The 20,022-nt window shown below is 47.0% G+C and overlaps 1 protein-coding gene across 1 annotated transcript; it reads left to right on the plus strand.

The window, feature by feature from the left end:
- The first annotated feature begins 2,607 nt into the window (after positions 1-2,607).
- Positions 2,608-4,117, plus strand: LOC146198188 (uncharacterized). The gene has a single exon (XM_084593582.1). The coding sequence runs from the start codon at positions 2,703-2,705 to the stop codon at positions 4,110-4,112; it is 1,410 nt and encodes a 469-aa protein (XP_084449708.1). The 5' UTR covers positions 2,608-2,702; the 3' UTR covers positions 4,113-4,117.
- The last annotated feature ends 15,905 nt before the right edge of the window (positions 4,118-20,022 follow it).

Raw genomic sequence — 20,022 nt, forward strand, 5'->3', positions numbered from 1 at the left:
ACGGACGGACGGACGAATGGACGGATGGATGGACGGACGGGCGGACGGACGGACGGACGGACGGACGGACGGACGGACGGACGGACGGACGGACGGACGGACGGACGGACGGACGGACGGACGGACGGATGGATGGATGGATGGATGGATGGATGGATGGATGGATGGATGGACGGATGGATGGATGGATGGATGGATGGATGGATGGATGGATGGATGGATGGATGGATGGATGGATGGATGGATGGATGGATGGATGGATGGATGGAGTTGCAGCCTAACATCTTGGGGGAAAGGTTAGCCCTAAAACCTATCACGGGGTTTGAAAATGATTTTTCATCGATGTATTCATGTAGTTGGTTGAGAGCTACGTGTTCCAACAATTTTTCTAAGCGGGATGTCAAATATATTGGGCTTAGATTTTCTATACACACTAGCCTTGGAATGAATGTAATATTTGCGTGTTTCCATTCTTGTGGAATGTTGCCGTCTGTTCAGCATTTGTTCATGAGATCAGTGAGTGGTCTCACTGACCACGCGTCCGAGTTTCTGAGTGCTTTGACCAAGTCCGGCCCTGCAGCGGACGTGGTGCGCAGTTGCCCCATAGCAAAAACCACACCTCCGCCTTCGTGATCTCGGCGTCTAAACTTCTGGAGTTGTGTTTAAGTATACTGGTGCACTAATCTCACCAGCTGACTCCGTCGAGTTGATATGGCCTGTGTGGAGTCAAGAAGGTGCCTTAGCCGGTGCCAAGTCTTCTTACACCCAAGCTGACCATTCCTGCGGTCGCAAATTTGCTCCCCTTGCTTGTGTTGAAGCTATTTGTCTGCACAATTATTCTATTCCCTTTTTAGAAGTTATGTTGCGTTTGTTGCCCTTCCAGTGGTTTTGCAGCTGAAATAGGCTTCCCACATGTGCGATAGCCTAGAGTCAGTGACTTGTCCCTCTTCTTCCATGGCCATTTCGGTTGTGATAGTCTTACTATCCTTTTTTAGTGACTCCACTCAGTCCCTGAGACTTTCAATTACCGAGTCTGTTGTTTCCTCTTCTCTGTCATTGTTCTTTCTTATCTCAAAGGTGGTAGATATAATGCAGTGGTCACTACCTAGCGTGTGTCCTATGTTAGTCCACTTTCCATTACGCATAAAGCCAGGGTTACATATGGCGAGGTGTCTGCTGTCATGCTGTTGCCTAGTCTCGCGCTATCTTCGGGGTTGTTCAGGACAGTTCGACCAACGTTGTAAACCGCCTGCCATACTTTGTTGCCTTTAAGGCTAGCTCTAATGTATCCCCATTGCGGGCGCGGTGCGTTAAAGTCCTCTACTATTAATATCCATCTTTCTCTAATAATACGCTTCTCTCTACAGCAAGTTCAACTTCAAGAGCCCTTCGAATCGGGCGGCGTCGGCGCACGCCATCTAGCCGTAGAAGCTGGCCAGTGTGGTGCTGCCATCTATTTGTGAAAACTAAAATCAAAACTACAAACTTTATAAAAATGCGTTGAAAACGTGCAACACAAAGTTTAAGGTCCGTTCGATTCAGCTGCACTATTTGCACCAGTTCTGTAAAGTTCTGCGGCGGTGCCGTAAGCGTGCAGCGCCAGTTCCAGCAGTTCAGGTGCAGCATCGGCACCATCTGCTTCCAAACGACTGGTAGAGTGCAGGTCGGGCCGTCTGCTAGCCTTGGCGTCTCCAACAAGCTGCAGTCGGCTGTGTGCAACTCGCGTCAGCCGATGCAAACGTCCCGGTTAACTTGAATTTTCAAATAGCACATGACAACGAAGTTTTGCCATTATCCAGCCGCGATGCTTTTGTAATAAACGGCACTTAATTGTCAACGAAAACACAATCGAGTTCGTCAATTGGTAATGGCTACGCGTACTCACAAGACGTAGACACATGCATGCACTGTGATGCATGCTGATTATGTACTTTAATCATGACCATGTGAGCTTCGATCGCCGACTGCCGCAAAAAAAAAAAAAGAAAAAAAAAGAAGATACCATGCATTTGCACAACACGTACTTAATGCGATGTGCTAATTGAAAATCTTCATGTCTGGGATGATTAGCGCCGTTGATCTGAACAGCATCATACATGCACAGGCGATGTAGGATTCATTGACGCATGCATGTGCTTACTTGTTAGACATGGTTTGAAGTACGCGTCGTCGTTTCTTTGGCGAACACGGGCACCGTTCTCATCGACGAGTAGAATAACTAGGGTCGCTTCACTGCTTATCCCAACACGCAAGCCATGGTCGCGCAAGCTGTCGTCTGCTTTCATGCGGCGGCTGCAGCTGCACCAATTCGGCACTGACCGCTAAGGAGGTGCACAGTTTTGCTGAACTTTTTGTGAACTCGATCTGCACGACACCTGCACTTTTTGAAACGAACGGCGTGGTGCAGATGGCGCCATTTTGCACCGCTGAAACCACGGTGCTGAAACGAATGGTGAAGTGCAGCACCACGTGAAATAGTTTACGTAGTGCAGATGAAACAAACGGACCTTAAATGTATGCATCTTATAATAATTACTTTTAAACTATATTTTTATTCGTAACGTATTTGAATAAAATAAAATATAAATAAATAAAAGAGTAAGCAACCATGTGCGCAAATATGGCGACGCCCATGTTTGCTGTATTTGCACGTGCGACTAGATTTGTATGTGTCACGGGCATGTTCAAGGGCCAGTCTTAAAATGTATACGATAGGCGCTGTTGCCGACCTTGTCGGCGGCAAAGGTATTGCAGGCACAAGTTCTGCGAAGTCACCTGGTAAAGACGAAAAAGTACCTAAGCCGACCCTCCTTGCTCCGCGTTATGTCGAATTCGTGAGCCCAACAGCATCATCGACAAGAAAGGGATCGCCGCGGCGCACGCAAAATCTTGGAAAGCGACTCCATGGTGAGCTCTTGCCACAGAAACAAGACAAAACGTCAAGACAAGTCAGCAAAAAGTTTAAGCACAGCAAAGATAACATTGATGAGTTTGATGAAGCGTCAGACGACAGCGGCCATGTCGCAAGCAGCGATGACGACGTAAAGTCGGTTGATTCGCCTCTACAACCGAAGAAGCGTAAAGGTGGCGTTACAGGTAATGTCATTGCCGACGAAGTGTGTAGTTCAAAGCATATGCACCCAGCGGAACGTCGCAAACGTAAGAAAGCATCCCATTCTGATGCCGACAACGCTGTCAACAGCGAAACAACTAAAGAGCCGTCTGACAGCGAACAGAAGCCGGCCAAAAAACGCGGTTCTCGCAAAAAGAAAGAGCATCCAGACACACCAGACAAGAATGAGAGAACTCTTTTTGTCGGCAATCTGCCGGGAACGGCTACCAAAAGAACACTGCGGCAAATGTTCTGTCAGTATGGGCCGATTGAAAGTGTTCGTTTCCGGTCCATAGTCCCAGCCAGGGAAGGCCTCAGCAAGAAGGTTGCCTTTCTTACCAAGTCGTTGCATTCTACCAAGCAGACTGTCAACGCTTACGTTGTATACAGGGAAAGAGAGGCGGTCAAGAAAGCCCTTGCCCTGAATGGCACTGTGGTCCTTGGAAAACACATCAGAGTAGATGTTGTCGGTGACACCAAGCCTCAAGCGAGTGAAAGCCACACAGTGTTTGTAGGAAACTTGCCGCATGAAGTCCAAGATGAAGAGCTTTGGACATTCTTTGCAGACTGTGGTGATGTAACAAGTGTACGCCTCATCAGAGACAAGGGGACTGGCATGGGTAAAGGATTTGGTTTTGTCACTTTCAAGAATAGAGATGGAGCTGCACTTGCTCTGGAGATGGCTGGCCGAGAACTCTGTGGAAGACCTGTTAGAGTAACAGAATTTTCTAAGCAAGCAGCTGCCAAGAAAGCCAGTCAACAAGGGACTCCTGGCCAGCGGCTGAGAAAGGCAAAGCAGCTTAATGCTTCAATGGAGCATACCAATTTTAAAGGCTCTCAAGCTGAACGTATTCTGAAAAAGAAGAAGCTGAAGAAACAGATTCGGGAAAAGCAGCAGAAAAAGCGGCAGAAAGAAATTTTCCAGCTTGGAGGTGGTCCGTCCAAAAATGCAAAGAAAAAGAAAGAAACAAGACAGCCAAATAAAGGTGGAGTCGAGTAAAGCAAGTAGATTTGTTTGGCCTTGTAATCAACGATTTCGTTGTTCTGTTTCTTAAGGTATAAATGAAACGTGGCGGTTAGTGAAAGCAGGATTTTGTGCATTGACTTTCGGCGCACTGAGCAAATTCAAGAAGCGAGATCATATGTCAACATATGTTTGTGTGCCTGTTGGAGCGTCATGACATTTCTTGCTACTGGGACAATAAATAGTTGAAGGTCCCATTCTACTGAAAATTTGGTGTTGTGTTGTCAGCATCGTAAGCGAAAAATCACGGCCAGGGCTGTGACAAGTGGTAACTGGCAGCTGAGCCAACATAGCATTGATTGGTTCTAGGGTTAAGTGACATCACGCGACCATGTGACATGGCTGACTTGGCAGGAGCTGACAACTCGGGGGCTTCTTAATTAGGATGGAAGACTGAGAATAATGGAACCCTCCGTGACCCTTGCATTCCGAGTCGTACGTACAACCCTTAGGTCATGAAGCCACGTTCGTAAGGCTTGGTCAAGTGGGGCTTTTTCTCTATGTCAGCTGGTCTTTTACATAACGTGGTTGTGAATAACTGTGCTCTAGAGAGTATTATGAGATAAGAGGCACAAATTAAGGAATTAGTGGTTAAGTGAGTGGCAGAGAGCATGTACATAATGAGCATTCGCAACGGGAGCTGCAGCACTGTTCACGGGCCCTATTTGAGGCTTCTCATTTACAGCGGTGATGTGCTCATATTTTGTTGCCCCAGCAAATTTCATCAGTGATGTTGCAGTGGAGACTTCGAAGTTTGAGCACTGAACTGAGTCAATTTTATGTACTGTATGTTCATGACTCTGCAAATAATTGATGCCTGTGTGCACCAACTGCCTGCATTCTGTGAGCACCTAAAGTTGGCCTGTTTTTTTGCAAAACATTTTCACTAACTTGCCTGCCGACATTGGTAATATGAGTGCTTCTGTAGCTGTCACATAGAGTACAGTGTTATGCGACTGCAAATCCTTCCTTTCTTTTAAGGCAGGCCAGTGATTTTCTGAAGCCTGCTACAGTTTGCTTCTCTAACCAAGCACACAAGCATGAAGGCATAGCTAATGCACTCGTGTGATCACTGCTGGCATTTGTGCATTGCAAGGTCTGTGTTCAAATGTTTCCAGACACAACCACACTAATGCAATCACCTGCAGATGTCACCACTTGTGCTTTAAGTTAAATTACAGCTGTAAAAGGAAAGAATGCAGCAGATAAGTGATTGCTATAAAAGGTAATTAAATCAATTAAGCTTCACAATTTATATCTGGGAAAAGCAATAAAAATAGAATTTGGTTCTGATATAATTTTGAGCCTCCTACAGTATGCCAAAGCTATTGCTCTATTTCTACTTCCATTTTCTGCACTATTGCATATTTTATTTTTTGGCTGGTAGCAAAAGCTTAGTCTGCCGTGCGCTTTCACTTGAGGTGTAATACTCCATGAGACAATGGCTAGGTTTTCAGTTGACAGTGGCATACATATGCTAACTATGGATTCATTTTCCAAAGGCTGTTAGTACTTTCACTTTTTACATGTGTTCCTCTGTCTGTAATTCACGTTTTGCATACAGCCAATCGAAAAAGCATAAATTGCACGTGCTATTTCATTTATATTCGCAAACTGCAGCCTCGCATGAGGCAGTGGCAGGAGCAGGTTACAAAATGCCCTAAGAAATGGTAATTATCAATAGCTTATAGAAACTGTGGAAGCACAAATATATGCATAGCTAAACACGGTAAAAGCTCCAAATTGCAGAATCTGACATTTTTTTCCAGACTGAGCTTAAGCAGGGCCAAGAAGTTCCAAATTTCTATAGACCTCTGCATTTCGGGCTCCCTGGGCGCTGCCATTTTGTTCACCGGACAGTCGGCTCCCGCAAGCACTGTGGAAGCTACAGCGAAACCGCTTTCCAACTATCCAGATAGGAGGAATTTTGGCGATTCCCTGGCCCGATGCAAAGGTTTATAGGACACACAAAAAATACTGCATCTGAACAAGTCAGTGCAAGGATCGAAAAGTGAAGTGTTGATTTCTGGGTAACTTCTCAGTGATAATGGTTTCAAATATTCATTAGTTGCCCTGTGGCTCAAATTGCAAAGAGTTAACACCTGCAAGCTCTTTAAGCATTGCATGTGACAATGTGGGAAATAAAGTGAACCCCAGAGCATACTTATGAAGGCAAAAATCTCTGATCAAGCATGTAGTAGTGATGGGACAGCTCAAGGAAGAAAAAAAAAATTTTTTTTTATTGAGGGATAAAAGCAAAAAAAAAAGAATAAATATGGTCTGGAGGGTTTGCATATAACATACTGAACAGCTGATCCAATGTGCATTGAAACTGTGATGGATGGCTGGCATCAAAAAGTAAAAAATAAGGAAAATCATGCTTCATTGGGTTTTGTTTTATGTCCAGAAATGATTAGAGATTGGGCCATTCATTACGCTTATTTCTCTGGAGACAATATATGAAGGATGCCAACAGTCACCGAATCCGACAAAAGCATCTTTCTTACCATCGTTATTTGTCCTGTTGATCAATGTGGAATTATAATGTAATCATTTTATGGCCAAAAGATAATTGATTAGAAAGTGGGAGGAAAAAGCCACATACCATCCGTGAGATTCGAACTCCCAACCTGCAAATTTTGCATGCAGTGCTTATGAGTGTTCTTCAAGAGAGTTAACCAGTACCAACATCATCCGTAAGGACTGACAAGTTACAGTCCCGGCCATAATAATATGAAGCATGCCTCGAAAATAAAATGTTTTGTCACGCGTAACCAAGCGAATATTAGCAAGTACCTTACACACATGTAAGCACATGCCACTGGTACGCAGAAGTGTGGACCCGAGCAACCACAGTGTCTTCTCTACAGAAGGAGTGAGAAAATTTCAAACGCAGGAAGCGTGCTCCAAAATATTATGGCTGCACCTGTACATTCTATGTCATGATGTGTGTCACAAGGTATATGACCTGCTAGAGCAGGAGCGGTGCAAGAACCCTCTTATGCTATGGCATCAGTGGTGCAAGTAGCAAGGCCCTCGTTAAGCTATCAAGCAGACAAGGGCAGGGAAACGGTTTCCCTACTCATTATGACATTTATTTCTTTTTATTTGCATACATACTCTAGACCATGGTTAGACTCGAGCAAGAAGGGCACTTTACAGTATGAAGAAAAGCAATAAAATACAACAGAGATACATGACAAGTAGCAACTTGCAAGGCTGTTAGAATGCACAAAATGCAGCATGGCAAATGCAAAGAAAATTAGTTTTGGTCCTTGGGAGGGTAATTCAGCATGGGCAAAGCATTCTAGTGTATGATGGTGCTGGGAAAGAATACAAACTTGTATAAATTTGTGCTTGTGAACCATAGTGATAAAAAATTAGCTGTTAACTCCGCTTAAACCAGTTAAGACATGCAAAATCAGTGTTTGGTTTCGATAGGCATAGTTTTGCTTTGTGGTTTAGCATAGGCTGGCACAGTGTTTGTAAACTGTGCATACCTTGAAATGAAAATTGGTTGGATTTAAGGGAAGGAAAGACACATTGTTTGTCTCACACCTTAGTGGACACTTCTTAAAATTGACCGCATACAATTAGAGGTACATATGCCATCAGTTTGAATCCCTATCACAAAGTAGCCTCCAACTTGTTTAGTGGAGGGAAACAAAATGGTATAACACCACCTCAATGCTTTACAGAGAATGCTTGCATTACAATTAGGTACGCTCTCACACTTTCTGCTCACACCTCTCGTAAAGCAGGTAAGGCTTCGTCTCAAAAATAAACCAGTTCAGTAGTGTCAAGTGGTTCTTTTGGACTGTAATATCTAAGTCTCAACCTGCAGTTGAACAGTACGGACAGGAAATATAAATGTGACTTTTTTGCCGACACTTAAGTGGTTAGCTGTTGTGAACCTGCATTATTTCAGAGGGTGAATTATACCGAAAACTGAGTGCACACACCTCACAGATTTTCTTGAGCCTTCTTCATATTGTAACGGGTATTGCGCCAAACGTCCAGGCAACGCCCTGAGCCTAGAAGACTGCCGAAGTCCGAGAGCGGTCCGAGCAGCGGTATCAGCGCGGTTCCAGGCAACCAACTTCGTTGTCTACGCCAACCAGCAACCACTTCATCGTCTACGCCAACTAGCCACTGATTGTCTCCGCTTCGTCGTAGACTATAGCTTGTATCACTGCCCCCCTCCTCTGTAGCATCGAGTCGATGCGACGCGGTGCTACTAGGAACAAGTTAGCGAAAGGGTACACAAAAGTGTCAGAAGGACCCAGCGGCGTTGATGAAAAGTTCAGTCATGCACGATCATGATAGGGCTTCAGCCGAACCACGTGCACGACTTCAGGATGCTGTGGCCTTCGGGATGGAGCTGAAGTTGCGGGAACAACGGCGTAGGTGACGTCACTGATATGGCGAACAATCTCGTAAGGGCCGAAGTATCGGCGTAGTAACTTTTCAGATAGGCCGCGATGACGAACAGGTGTCCACGCCCAGACAAAGTCGCCCGGCTCGTAAGTGACGAGCGTCATTCGCCTGTTGTCGCTGGATTCTGAGGCGTGCTAGTTGCCGCGCTTCCTCAGCACGCTGAACAAAGATGTCGGTGTCAAGTTCGGCGTCAGAGCCGCAAGAAGGACCAACTGGCATCATGGCATCCAACGATGTGCTCATTTGGCGACCGAAGACAAGTTGGAACGGGGTCAGTCGCGTCGTCTCTTGAGTGGCGGTATTGTACGCGAAAGTTATATAGGGCAAAATCGCATCCCAGGTGCGATGTTCTGCGTAAACATACATAGAAATCATGTCGGTGAGGGTGCGATTGAGGCGCTCTACCAGCCCGTTGGTCTGGTCAATCTGGCATATGGATCCAAAATTATACTCACATATTCAAGATTTCTGCCTTATCACAGAAAAACATGAGAGGCCTTATCTCAGAGGGAGAATTCCAAAGCTCTTGCCTCAGGAAAAATAGTATTCTGAAAGCCAATAAACAGATATTGTCAACGTGGGTGTTCCTTGACAGAAAATGACTAACTATCATGCCAACTAGTGTCTGACCACACTGATTTCATTCAGCAGCGAAGAGCCAAGCTTTTGTGTGTGTTTTATATGATTATTTTTTTTACGTGTGATGTGGAGGGAGTCTTGTCAGAATTCAGAACCATACCCCAACAACTGCACCAGTTTATTATGTTAGTGAGTGTCAATTTCAGGTCACTACAATATTGAGCACCACTGATTTCATGACATACTACACAGTCTTTGGCATACAACCAGACCTAAGCATCAGGATGAACATTGTGAGCAACATCAATGATATACATGAACAGTAATGGCTCGGGACACTCCACTGGGGCATGCCAGGAATGACAGGAAGAGTGCCGGATTGTTGCCTGTGCTGAAGAGGTAGTTTTCAAGTTTAGTAGCATAGAAAGCACACCCCTGTAAGTAACAGTTTGCTTCAAAAGAATAAGCAGATGTTGCACTTAGCACACATGGCTCTGCCACAGAAAAAATGCTGTGAATGTATTGATTGAAATGATGAGCAATGGCCTTCTGGTCATTGACGATTTTATCAGCAACTAATGCTTTGGGAAAGGTCTCTTTGTGTCACCTATGAATCCCCACAACTTGCTCAGGTCATTTTTAAAAGTTTGACAGATATGTTTTGAAGTTAAAGCCTTTTGACCTGAGCACAGTGCATGCAGGTTTTTGTTTGTTTGTTTTGTTCCGATATCAGGTCTGGTTGTACATATTCCCTCTTCAATCCATCCGAAGGCCGAGGCATCTATTACGAATATTTTTGTATTTTGTGGGTACAAAATTGTCTAGACAGTAATGACAGATTTCTTTAAACTCGTTCTAAAGTGTTCATGCATCCGCTGCATCAGTCTGCAAGGCACGTTTCCAAATGGAGTATCGTGAGCACCACCAATACTAGCACCAGGCAAATGTGCAGACATGTGAACGAAAATCCATGAAGTTATTTGAATGCCAAACTTTGGGTATGCATGGATATAGAGGATTTGCACTTTTTGTTTGGGTGTCTCACGTTATTTCTGATATTTGCAGAAAGTTTTTGATTATTTTTGTGGCATTTTTTTTTTTTTTTTTAACTTCAGGCCTTCAGGCCAATCGTGTGCCAGCTAGAGGCCTAGCAGTGGACCTATGGTCGACATTCCACTCTGATACTCGTCAGTCTTGCATTAGTGACTCCAGGTGTCTCGTCATTCGACTTCGTCGCGGTATTTACCTCGATACATGAGAACTAGCCGCTTTGCGCCTTAGATAATTCATACAGCGCTGCCAAACGCAGGCGGCCAATTATCCCAATCCTCGGAGGAAGGCGTCCGCAATGGCTCTGCGGCTGTGGCGGTCGCGTTGAACACCGCGCTCACGTCCGTGTCATCATTCGGGAAATGCAGAGCGCGTCTCCGGTTCGTTAGCTCGCGCTGGTCGTCTGCTAGAAGGGAGAGGAGAAACAGCCTTCGTGAGCCGAACCAGCGGCGAGAGGGAAGGTGGGTAGCGGGTTCTCCGTGAGTACATACAGTCGTGCAAGGCGGACAAGCAAACAGCGGAGTGTGCGAATGCGCGTCAAGTGGAAGAAGGCACGTCCGCTCTCGGGGAAGTGGCCGCCGCGTGTCGTGGGGGCGGTTCGTGACCCTGATCACGTGATGCTTCTCTCCTCCTCTTCCTCCCCTTTGTGCGGTAACGCGCCATCCGCGTGCTAGCGACATCCACCATCGCCGGCCGTCCTTTCCTCGTGGCCCCCACGTCGTAGTTCGCGAGGACAATGTCACGACGGCGGATGCCGCTGAGTGTGCGACACACGCCAGTGCGTCATCTCGGTCCATCGGTCGCACAGCACACTGCAGCTTCATCACTGCTCTGCCATGGAACGTGGCGCCAGACATCTCAGGGTCGCGCTGAAATGCAGTCGCCATAACGCCCCCCCTATTAATCCGATGGCCACGCTCTTCTCGAAGGCTTTGGCGAGCGCTGACCATAAATTCTTGACTAGTATTGAGAATGCACACGCCCGTATTTGCGAAAGCGCGACAGTACGTATTTCACGACTAGAGGCTGATGAGTAGCGCTGGGTATGGATGTGGTCTATGGCTGGGGCCATAGTAAACCTCGCCGGAAACTAAATAAAGTTATTACTCACTCGCTCACCATAGTGCTGGTACACTGTATAAATAGTCGTTACTTAGAGCAAATTTAAGCATTAGCATCAAAAAATCGAAAAAAGAAGCAAAAGCGGAATGAAGACAATAAAGAATTAGAAGTACTCTTAACTTTTATACTTACGCAGGAAATATATATATATATATATATATATATATATATATATATATATATATATATATATATATATATATATGTGTGTGTGTGTGTGTGTGTGTGTGTGTGTGTGTGTGTGTGTGTGTGTGTGTGTGTGTGTGTGTGTGTGTGTGTGTGTGTGTGTGTGTGTGTGTGTGTGTGTGTGTGTGTGTGTAAAGAAGATCGTCTTTAGAGTAGATGCGCTGGCGTCATTTACGTTGTTTGGTTATGGGAGAAATAGAGGCGCACTATCTGGCCCACTTCTCGGTAGGCACCTGCACTTACAATGAAAGGCATTCAATTTGAGGCAAGTATGTCGATTCGAATCCCGATCACAAAGTAGCCTCCAAAGTAGCCTCCACCGCCCTGAACTCTATACGCAACGAATTTTCGCGTCATAACTTTGATATGAAATGAAATGCGTATTTTTTTTTTTTTTTCGTGTTTTTCACCTGGATTACGGCGATGCGTCTTTCGACCGAGCCAGCTCTGTGCGCTCTCGCGTAAAATCGGTGCTTGATTTCGACAAGTATTAGGGGTTTTCCCACGAATTGAAATTAGGGCTTTGTTGTTTTCTCATGAGGGGAGTAGGGTTGGGAAGATGGTGGTGAAAAGCATTTATTTATGTCAAAGCATTAATAACTATGTTGTTGAGGCCAAACCGTGGACACAAAAGCTGAAGTCGCGACTGTGTATGCGAGCCTCAGCGCAATAAGACACAATTCAGTGTGACGCAGAAATTAGTGAAAAAAAAAAATTGTTGAGAACAAAATTAGTGACAATAAAATTAGTTATAAGGATGCTTTCGCATTCCTTCAATGCAGGTTACTGCGGTAATCTCAGAATTACTTTTTTCTTTTTTTGCATATTTACAAAGAGGTACTCGGAGAGTGCTAGGCCTCGAGAGTCGAGTGGGTCTCGCCCTATACAATACCAGGCGGAGTCCCTCATTCTGGGATCCCGTTGGTCTTGACCGCTGCACAGGTCTGCCTATCAGGGCATGCTGGGATAGTTGCTGGTAGCGGAGTAGGGCCACTTTCTAGTCCTCTCGGGTAGGGGAAGGGGTGATTGGGAGAGAAAAATTTTGCTTGCATGTACAAACCATGTGGAAGGGTCGGCCACCTCCCTACAGAATGAGCAGCGGCCGTCAAAAGAAGGATCAAAGTGCTTGAAAACAGCCGGGAGCAACAGGTGCTTAAGGAGAGTTCGTTCGCCAGCTTTAGTGAATCCCTTCGTTGGAACCGGGAAACGCCGGTGGGTGTTCGGCACGATAGTACTCAGTATTGTCTTTAAAAGAAAGATAAAGGCTGTGATCAAGGTCAAGGTCCTTGCACGTGACGCCTGGTGCCCGGTAAGAGCTAGTCGCAGGCTGCCTCGTAAACTGCTTCGTTACCTGGAATATCTTGATGGCCAGGAACTCATGCGCATAATTGAGCGATACGAGTTGAATCGCAGTCGCGGGTACTGCGGCAAAGAATTTTGTGAACGAGTGGAGTGATTCAACCGAACTCAAAGTTACGACAGGATCAGCGAGAGTCATTGAGGACGAATTTAGAGTCGGGATAGAAAGCTGCGAGGGCGATTACCACCTCATCCGCATGCATTGAGCTGAGAGCTCTGAACGAGAGGCCGCCCACCTGTACTTCCTCGTGTATGATAACAACCGTATACCTACCATCCACCCTCCCCACGGCTCCAGGAGTGGTTGGGGACTACAATGTTGACGTAGAAGACGTGTTTATTGAAGCCATAGTGGCGGTGTGGCGATGCAGGGCATCCGCCCACGTCTGGTTCCTGCCATTATGGTTCTCCTTGTTCATCTTATTTAAAAGGGGTCGAACCTATAGGGCATGTCTCCCCAGTTCGGAAACTCGAACAATTTCCATCGTGTGGTATAGACATGTTTGATATGCATATAACAGGTCCAAGAGGCCGCTACCGGACATGGTCTGGGCGAGACGTTTGCATTGGTTAACGAGATGCGCCTCGCGAAGTTCCCAATAGGTGTTCATCACCCCCAAGGCGAGGAGTCGGGCGCTGGAAATGGAGATCGGGAGGTCGAGGGCTCTCTGAGCATTCTACGGCGTGCAGTCTCCAAGCAGTCTTCGTTATGTTTTTTTTTTTTTAAAGCTGAGGTAGGGTGTCGAGTGCAGTACTTGACTATAGTTGCAACGTATTGTGCGAGCCGCACCGCATCCTTAGTTCGCAACCCTCCATGCTTGTTGGAAACGCGGCGAGTCATGTGGCCCACCTGGCCACCGACTTTACAGAGCTTGGCAAGAGTTGTGTCTGCCTTGCGATGTTGATTAACCCTTCAACCGCGACTACCGAGATATATCGGGAGGCCGCACACGCACCCCCCCCCCCCCCCCCCCTTCCTGCCACTGCCAAGAATACTCGTGTTGCCTTTATAACCCCCTCCCTGCCACTCCCTATGCTGCTCACGTAAAAATAATGATGTGGACATTTCGCGCCATCTTTGGAGTAGCTCCATAAAGACAAAAAACTTGGAGGGTAAATTTGAAATAACATTTGGGGCAAATTTTTCTCCATCCGCATCATCACCATAACCAAGACTGCGTCTCTTCCTCGTCGGCAGCAGTGCAGCCATGAGACAGCCTGCCACGTGCGTCCCCGGTTCGGCGGGCGAAGAAAGAAGAAAACGAGAAACTGCCGATGCAATCTGTCTGAAAGAAAAGTGACAACTACAAAGCAGCTGCCGGAAATTCGCACTTGAGAGAAAGACAAGTCCTGCTCTACAAGCTAGGCCTCCCCTTGTCTCTACCAGCTTTACTGTCGTTTGGTGCGAGCGGCAATGTATCTGCATTGGGTTCAGTATGCAGGATTCTTTATGATTACATAGTTGCAACTTCTAGGTTGAATTGCTAACACCTTCGAATTTATTCGAGATCTTCTTTTTCCACCAAATACTATGTTATTTTTACTTTAAATGTTTTACTGTCGTTTTTCATTATTACATTTTCTCAAAATTCCCGGTTGGCGCTATTGTCGTAATCGCCTGTGGGAATTTCCCTGTATAGGCCACTACATCTTGGCCAATCGCCTCTTGTGTATGTTTCAAAAAGCCAAGAAGAAGAGTGTGTTTGTGGAGTTTAACGTCCCAAGGCGATTCAGGCTGTGAGAGACGCCAGAGACTATCTAGAGTTCTTTAACGTGCATTGACATCGCACAGCACACGGGCGCCTTGCCTTTCGCCCCCATCTGAAAGCGGTCGCCGACGCAGGGATTCGATCCCGCATCCTTGGGCACGGCCGGTCTCGAGGGAGAGCGCGAGAGAAGCGCGCTCTCCCTCGAGACCGGCCGTGCCTTGGGCACAGTAGTCGAGCGCCGTATCCACTGCGCCACGCGGCGGGGTGCCAAGAAGAAGAAACAAAAAGCTTGTCGAACGAAGACAGCGAGGAAGTGATCCTCTCGCCTTTGAATGGAAAAAGCCTGTCGAGCGTAATAAAAATATTTAATAAACATGTCATGCAGAGCATCGTAGTGCATAGAAAGCATACAATTTCCATCGAGCTAACATGCAAAAGAATCTTGGCTAACATGCGAAATAAACAGGCAGGGAGTGGGCAGCATCACCCCCCCCCCCCCCGCCTCCTCTCCACCACAACCACCAATGAAAAAATACGTAGTGAAATTTGGGTTAATGAAGAGATCGATCGAGTATGTTCGTTTCGCTGGCGAGAGAAAGCTGAACGGAGATTTTGTATTTCGGTAAAGGCCTAATATAGTAAAACAATTTTCTCGTACGTTTCCCGCAATGGCCCAGGTGGTGATGTCGTCGACGCACAGCGCGTGCTGAACACCTATGATGAAAACGGTAGTTATTTTTGATAGCCATCAGTACAAAAAGAAAAAAAAAAGCGGAATCTGCACGAATCAAGGGAATGCCTTCAGAAAAACAGACGGGGGAGAGGTGCCGGTGAATGTACACCTTAGCTCCATGGATGTGTAGGGAAGTCATTCGCGGCACTGGCGAGGAATTTTTGTCGTAATCTCTGTAGCCTGGTGGATTCACCTTCACTGGTAATCACTTCACAATGGCCGCCACCGAAGTGGAAGAGGAGCTTGACCTATATGGTTAGAGCTACTACTTGGCGTCTCTCATAGCCTGAGTTGCTTTGGGACGTTAAACCCCATAAACCTAGAGCTACTACTTGTCCTCAGCACTGTCGGTAGAATTCGGGTCGAATTAGCCCAACGCTGCTTTTAGATTGTTTGTCCAGTGGTCTTGATTTATATCCCGGAATGGGGTGAAATGTTATCGATTGTTCTCCTATAGCGAAGTTTGGACAAAGTTATATATGCGGCTTTTCCTTGAATAATTAGGGCAAGGGAACAGGTTATTGGTGATGGTTGTTTCTCAGGACAGCCATGGAGTCACGCACACTTTGCGTGAAACATCTGAAGTTCACATGCAGTCGCTTGAGCCACAACGGTTCAGCATCAGAGACAGTAACGCCACACGACGCTTCACATAGAAATGCCCCATCGCTCCATTCGAGGCCTGGTGTGGGCTGAGCTGGAGCGTCGACCAAGCTGCACATGTCTTACCTAAACCAGTAATCTGTTTTCTACTTAGTCATCTGTTCAGAAAGGAACATAGCATCCTCACTTTGGAGGCTTTCATTGCTCCACATGACACATATATGACGTAATTAAGGCTAGCATTATTCCGTACGTCACGAGCTGCGTAAATTGACGCTTTTATGGCTGCTTAACATGTTAACACCGAGAAATAGTACGTATGTTGTAAAACAAATAACGTATTTCGAGAGATTTCTGAATTCTAGACTCAAAGCAAATTTCTTTGCGCAGATGGGAAATCGCGGTCTGTGAAGAGGTCAAACGTCCTCTATTGTCATCCAAGCAGAACGCCCGAATGTCCGCACCAGACGTCCGAACGACATTCCTTGGACTGTCAATTTGGAGGTGCCTTATAGTTCATGCCTGGCCGTCCATAGAACGTCAAAAGGAGCGTCGGTGTCTGTTGGGAGGTCCCAGCTATAAAACGAGATGGATTTCAGAATAACGTCACAGAGAAAATTCGGCTAGGTCGCTGGCACGAAGCACTGTATATTTGGCAACTTGCGAGTGTCAAGAGTCCACTCCTGAGCTACACGATCTCCGAGCACCGCTCTCGGAGATGGCAACCGTGACTGTATACGATACGAGCGCGCGACTACACAGTGTCAGCTATCACGGGAGCGTTGTCGAACCTATAGAAGAGGAGGGCCCGTGACACATTACAAGACGCCTGTCCCGCTCCTGTCCCGCAAAGGCGCGCTCTGGAACAGAGCTCGAGGTGACGGGGCCGCACACTCAGCAAATGCGCCTATATGGAGGACTAGCCGCGGGCATTTCACGGCTGCCGTGTTTGTCAAAGCAGCGGCGCACAACTGCTGAGGTGCCAGATCGGGCAGCCATGCAAGGCTTCCCGCTGCTATCAGAACCCTTGCTCCTACCATGCGACCGAGCCAGGTTGTGTAGCCGAGAGATGAATCTGTCTTGACGACACGAGTACAAAAACCGTGCGGGTCATCCCATCGACAGGCGTGAACTCGCGTGATCCCGCGGTACCTTAATTCCAGCACCGCGTCGGCCAGATAAGGAAAAACGATTCATTCGAGGGTCTCTGTGAAGCTTTTTGATGGCGTGTAAATCTTCCATAACTTTTTCTTTTTTTTTTTAAGCTTCCAATGAGATGTGATTCTCTAGTTGTTTCCATATGCGTGCATTACGAGTTTGCGAACGTCCTAATCAAAAACTGGAGCAGAGAAGTAGGCGTTGCCTCACGTGTAGGTACCACCAATTTGAAACCGTGTACGTACTGAGCGTTCAACCAATTATAGCTCCAAGAGTGGCAAACGTACTCTTCCTATTTCCATTTAGTTCTCTCCTCGAGCTTGAACTTTAGTGTAGAAGCAACAACAGCGTTTTTTTTTTCTTTTTTGCGCAAACTGACTTTTGCTCCCTTTCATATGGGAGCTTAGCACGTTTCCCGCGAAAATTACGCCCCTCGAGAGCACGTGTTTCTTCACCTCTGTTGCCTCTATTTGAGCATTAGACAGTCGGTCTCACAGATGAGCGCAATGACCAGAAAAGGGCCAAGTAGTCATGACAAACAAACAGCCCCGGAAAAGTAGCACCCCACTCGGCATTTCTTTATATAGCGTGGGCCAGCGCGGTCAGGAGAACAAAGATCTGCTTCCGCGGGCCCGTCTTTTTTTCTGCGAGCGGAGCGTGCGCTCTCACTGGTGTACAACTCTCGCCCGCTACTCGCTCTCGATTCGAGCGCGTCGTCCGCGCTGACACGGTGCCTCTGCCGCCGCACTCGGAGGCGCGTATCGGCGATCGTCTCCGCGCGTAGCACTTATACGTGCACGCACTTCGCAAGCACCTGGCCGGTCCGCGCCCGAACCGGTCCCGAAGAAAACGGCCGCGCCGTTACGTGAATGGCCGCGAGTGTCGACGCGGACAGCCCGTATGTCTTCCGTCTTCTCTTCGATCGCCACCTACGATCGACGGGACGGTGATCCTCCTATGAAACCGCGGGAAGTGCTGCTTATAACGGTGTACGCAAAGGCGTTTAGTCGTTCCCTTTCTTTAGCGCTGCCCCTTGTCCTTTCTGGTCGCGGACGCTGGTGTGTGTGGGGGGTTCCGACGGAAGGATTGGGCGCTGATTATTCACCCTAACTAACCGATGAATGATCTGGTGTGAGAGGAAAGGGAAGCTGCAAACGTGAGAGAAACCGGATGATCGCGAATTAAACAAACCAGGAATGTTCATAGCCGCTTAAAAAATAAAAAATAAAGAAAGGGTGCGAGGAAATAAGGGTTTTCAGCGGGACGAAAAGTGACATTGCGCACGTACAAAGCCTACCAAGGGATCCGTACTATGCTGTTGTATCGCAGTAGGCATCGTCATGGTTCCCGTCCACTGAGAACTGCACCTTGAACAGCGCCGCTCGGAGAGCTCGAACAAGCAATAATTTGTGGGGGTAACTGGCCGTGACAAAAATTGGCCGTGACCGTGAGCGCTGTTAGGATTCCCGAGTGTTGCCAGAGGATGTACAAATATCTTGTAATGACAAGTGGTTGCTACAACGTGCGGGCGTCATTTCGCCTGGACAAAAGTAATATAAGAACTGAATGCCTCTTGTGAACTCATTTTCCCAAGCTTCGCATGCGGGCATGAGACGAAGGGTGCCGAAGGGTTACTGAATGTATGCGTTCTTGGCATGAAATGAGCAGGAGATCGTTCTTCGAGAATCTTCGTATCACATTGGAATCCCTCTGAGGGGAACGCGTTCGTGGGTCAACGGATGTTTCACGTGTTCGTACCTGCACTGAATCGTGGGTCGGCCCGGTGGTTGCGCGCATGTCGCCTGCGTGGTGGCTGTGTTCTTCAGTAGACTATCTATGTCTCAAACGGCAAAAAGGAAGGCGCCCGTGTGCTGTGCAATGTCAATGAATTATTTACTAATTAACATTTGTGAGCGAAAAAAAAAAATGCCGACGATTACGTTACTTCCTAATGCGAAATTTGAAAACAGCTCATCAGCTTTTTGATAGACTGAGGCAAAGAATTCGAACAAAACACGTATGTACAATTACAGACAACTTTTTATTTTTTACACATATTCCTTCTTCAATAAACACACTGCTAAGAGTTTTTGATCTAAACGCATATGTGGCCTGCGCTACAACAGGAAAGGCGGGGTAACTGTGCCCCCGCGGCAGACGAAGGGCTTCCACTGGTTTCCTCGCTCATAAGAAACAAACTGGCAGAGAATCAACTATTCATACAGGCACTATGCAGGCGGTTCGCAGTGGCGAACGGCAGCGGCTATGCGTTTCGGCTCGGGCGGTGCGGGCTACCGAGCGTTGCATAGAACACAACCAGCGTTCCCGGTTGAACGCATCAGCCTTCACCGGCGTTCTAGGCAGAATCCATGTCGGGAGCATGGCGATGCCGGCAGACGCTTTCCCGCTCCACTCAGTCAGCCCTCCGCGGCGGCGCGCGCATGTGCAGTGCAGAACCTGGTTACGAGGGACAACGCGCAGGAACGGGCGCCAAAGAGCTGCGCTCAGCGCTAAAAAAAATACTGCAGATTAGCATAGGTGACTCTGAACAGTTGTTATGGTTTCACTGTGCAGGGCATTCCGTATTTTTTTAAACGTCTGTTAAATGTAGCTGGGACACCCGGTATATACGCCGGAGGGGTCCGAGTTGGGTATCATAGCTTGCTTAGCGGAAGCAATGCATCAATTTGGGCGTCCACTAAACATAGGGAGAGGACATCAGCCAACAGATTGAGGAACGTCGATGTCATAAAGGTACATTTGCCTTCCGGTGCATTTTTCTTTCATTATTTATTCGGAGGCTGAACACGGGCAATATTTTTTTAGCCACATCGTACTGGCAAGAAAAAGCCTGTTTGCAAGACACAGCTCAGGATTTACTGCGAGCACATACTGATCTTCTAATTTTAGCGCAGACTCACCTCATCAACAAGCAACTCTTTCTAAACAC

Source organism: Amblyomma maculatum, chromosome 2, assembly GCF_055883805.1.
Source record: "Amblyomma maculatum isolate TAMU_Amacu chromosome 2, ASM5588380v1, whole genome shotgun sequence".
Lineage (NCBI taxonomy): Eukaryota > Metazoa > Arthropoda > Arachnida > Ixodida > Ixodidae > Amblyomma > Amblyomma maculatum.

What these genes read in the sequence shown, in the direction of transcription:
- LOC146198188 (XM_084593582.1), top strand. Translation starts at nt 2,703, where the DNA reads ATGTATACGATAGGCGCTGTTGCCGACCTTGTCGGCGGCAAAGGTATT.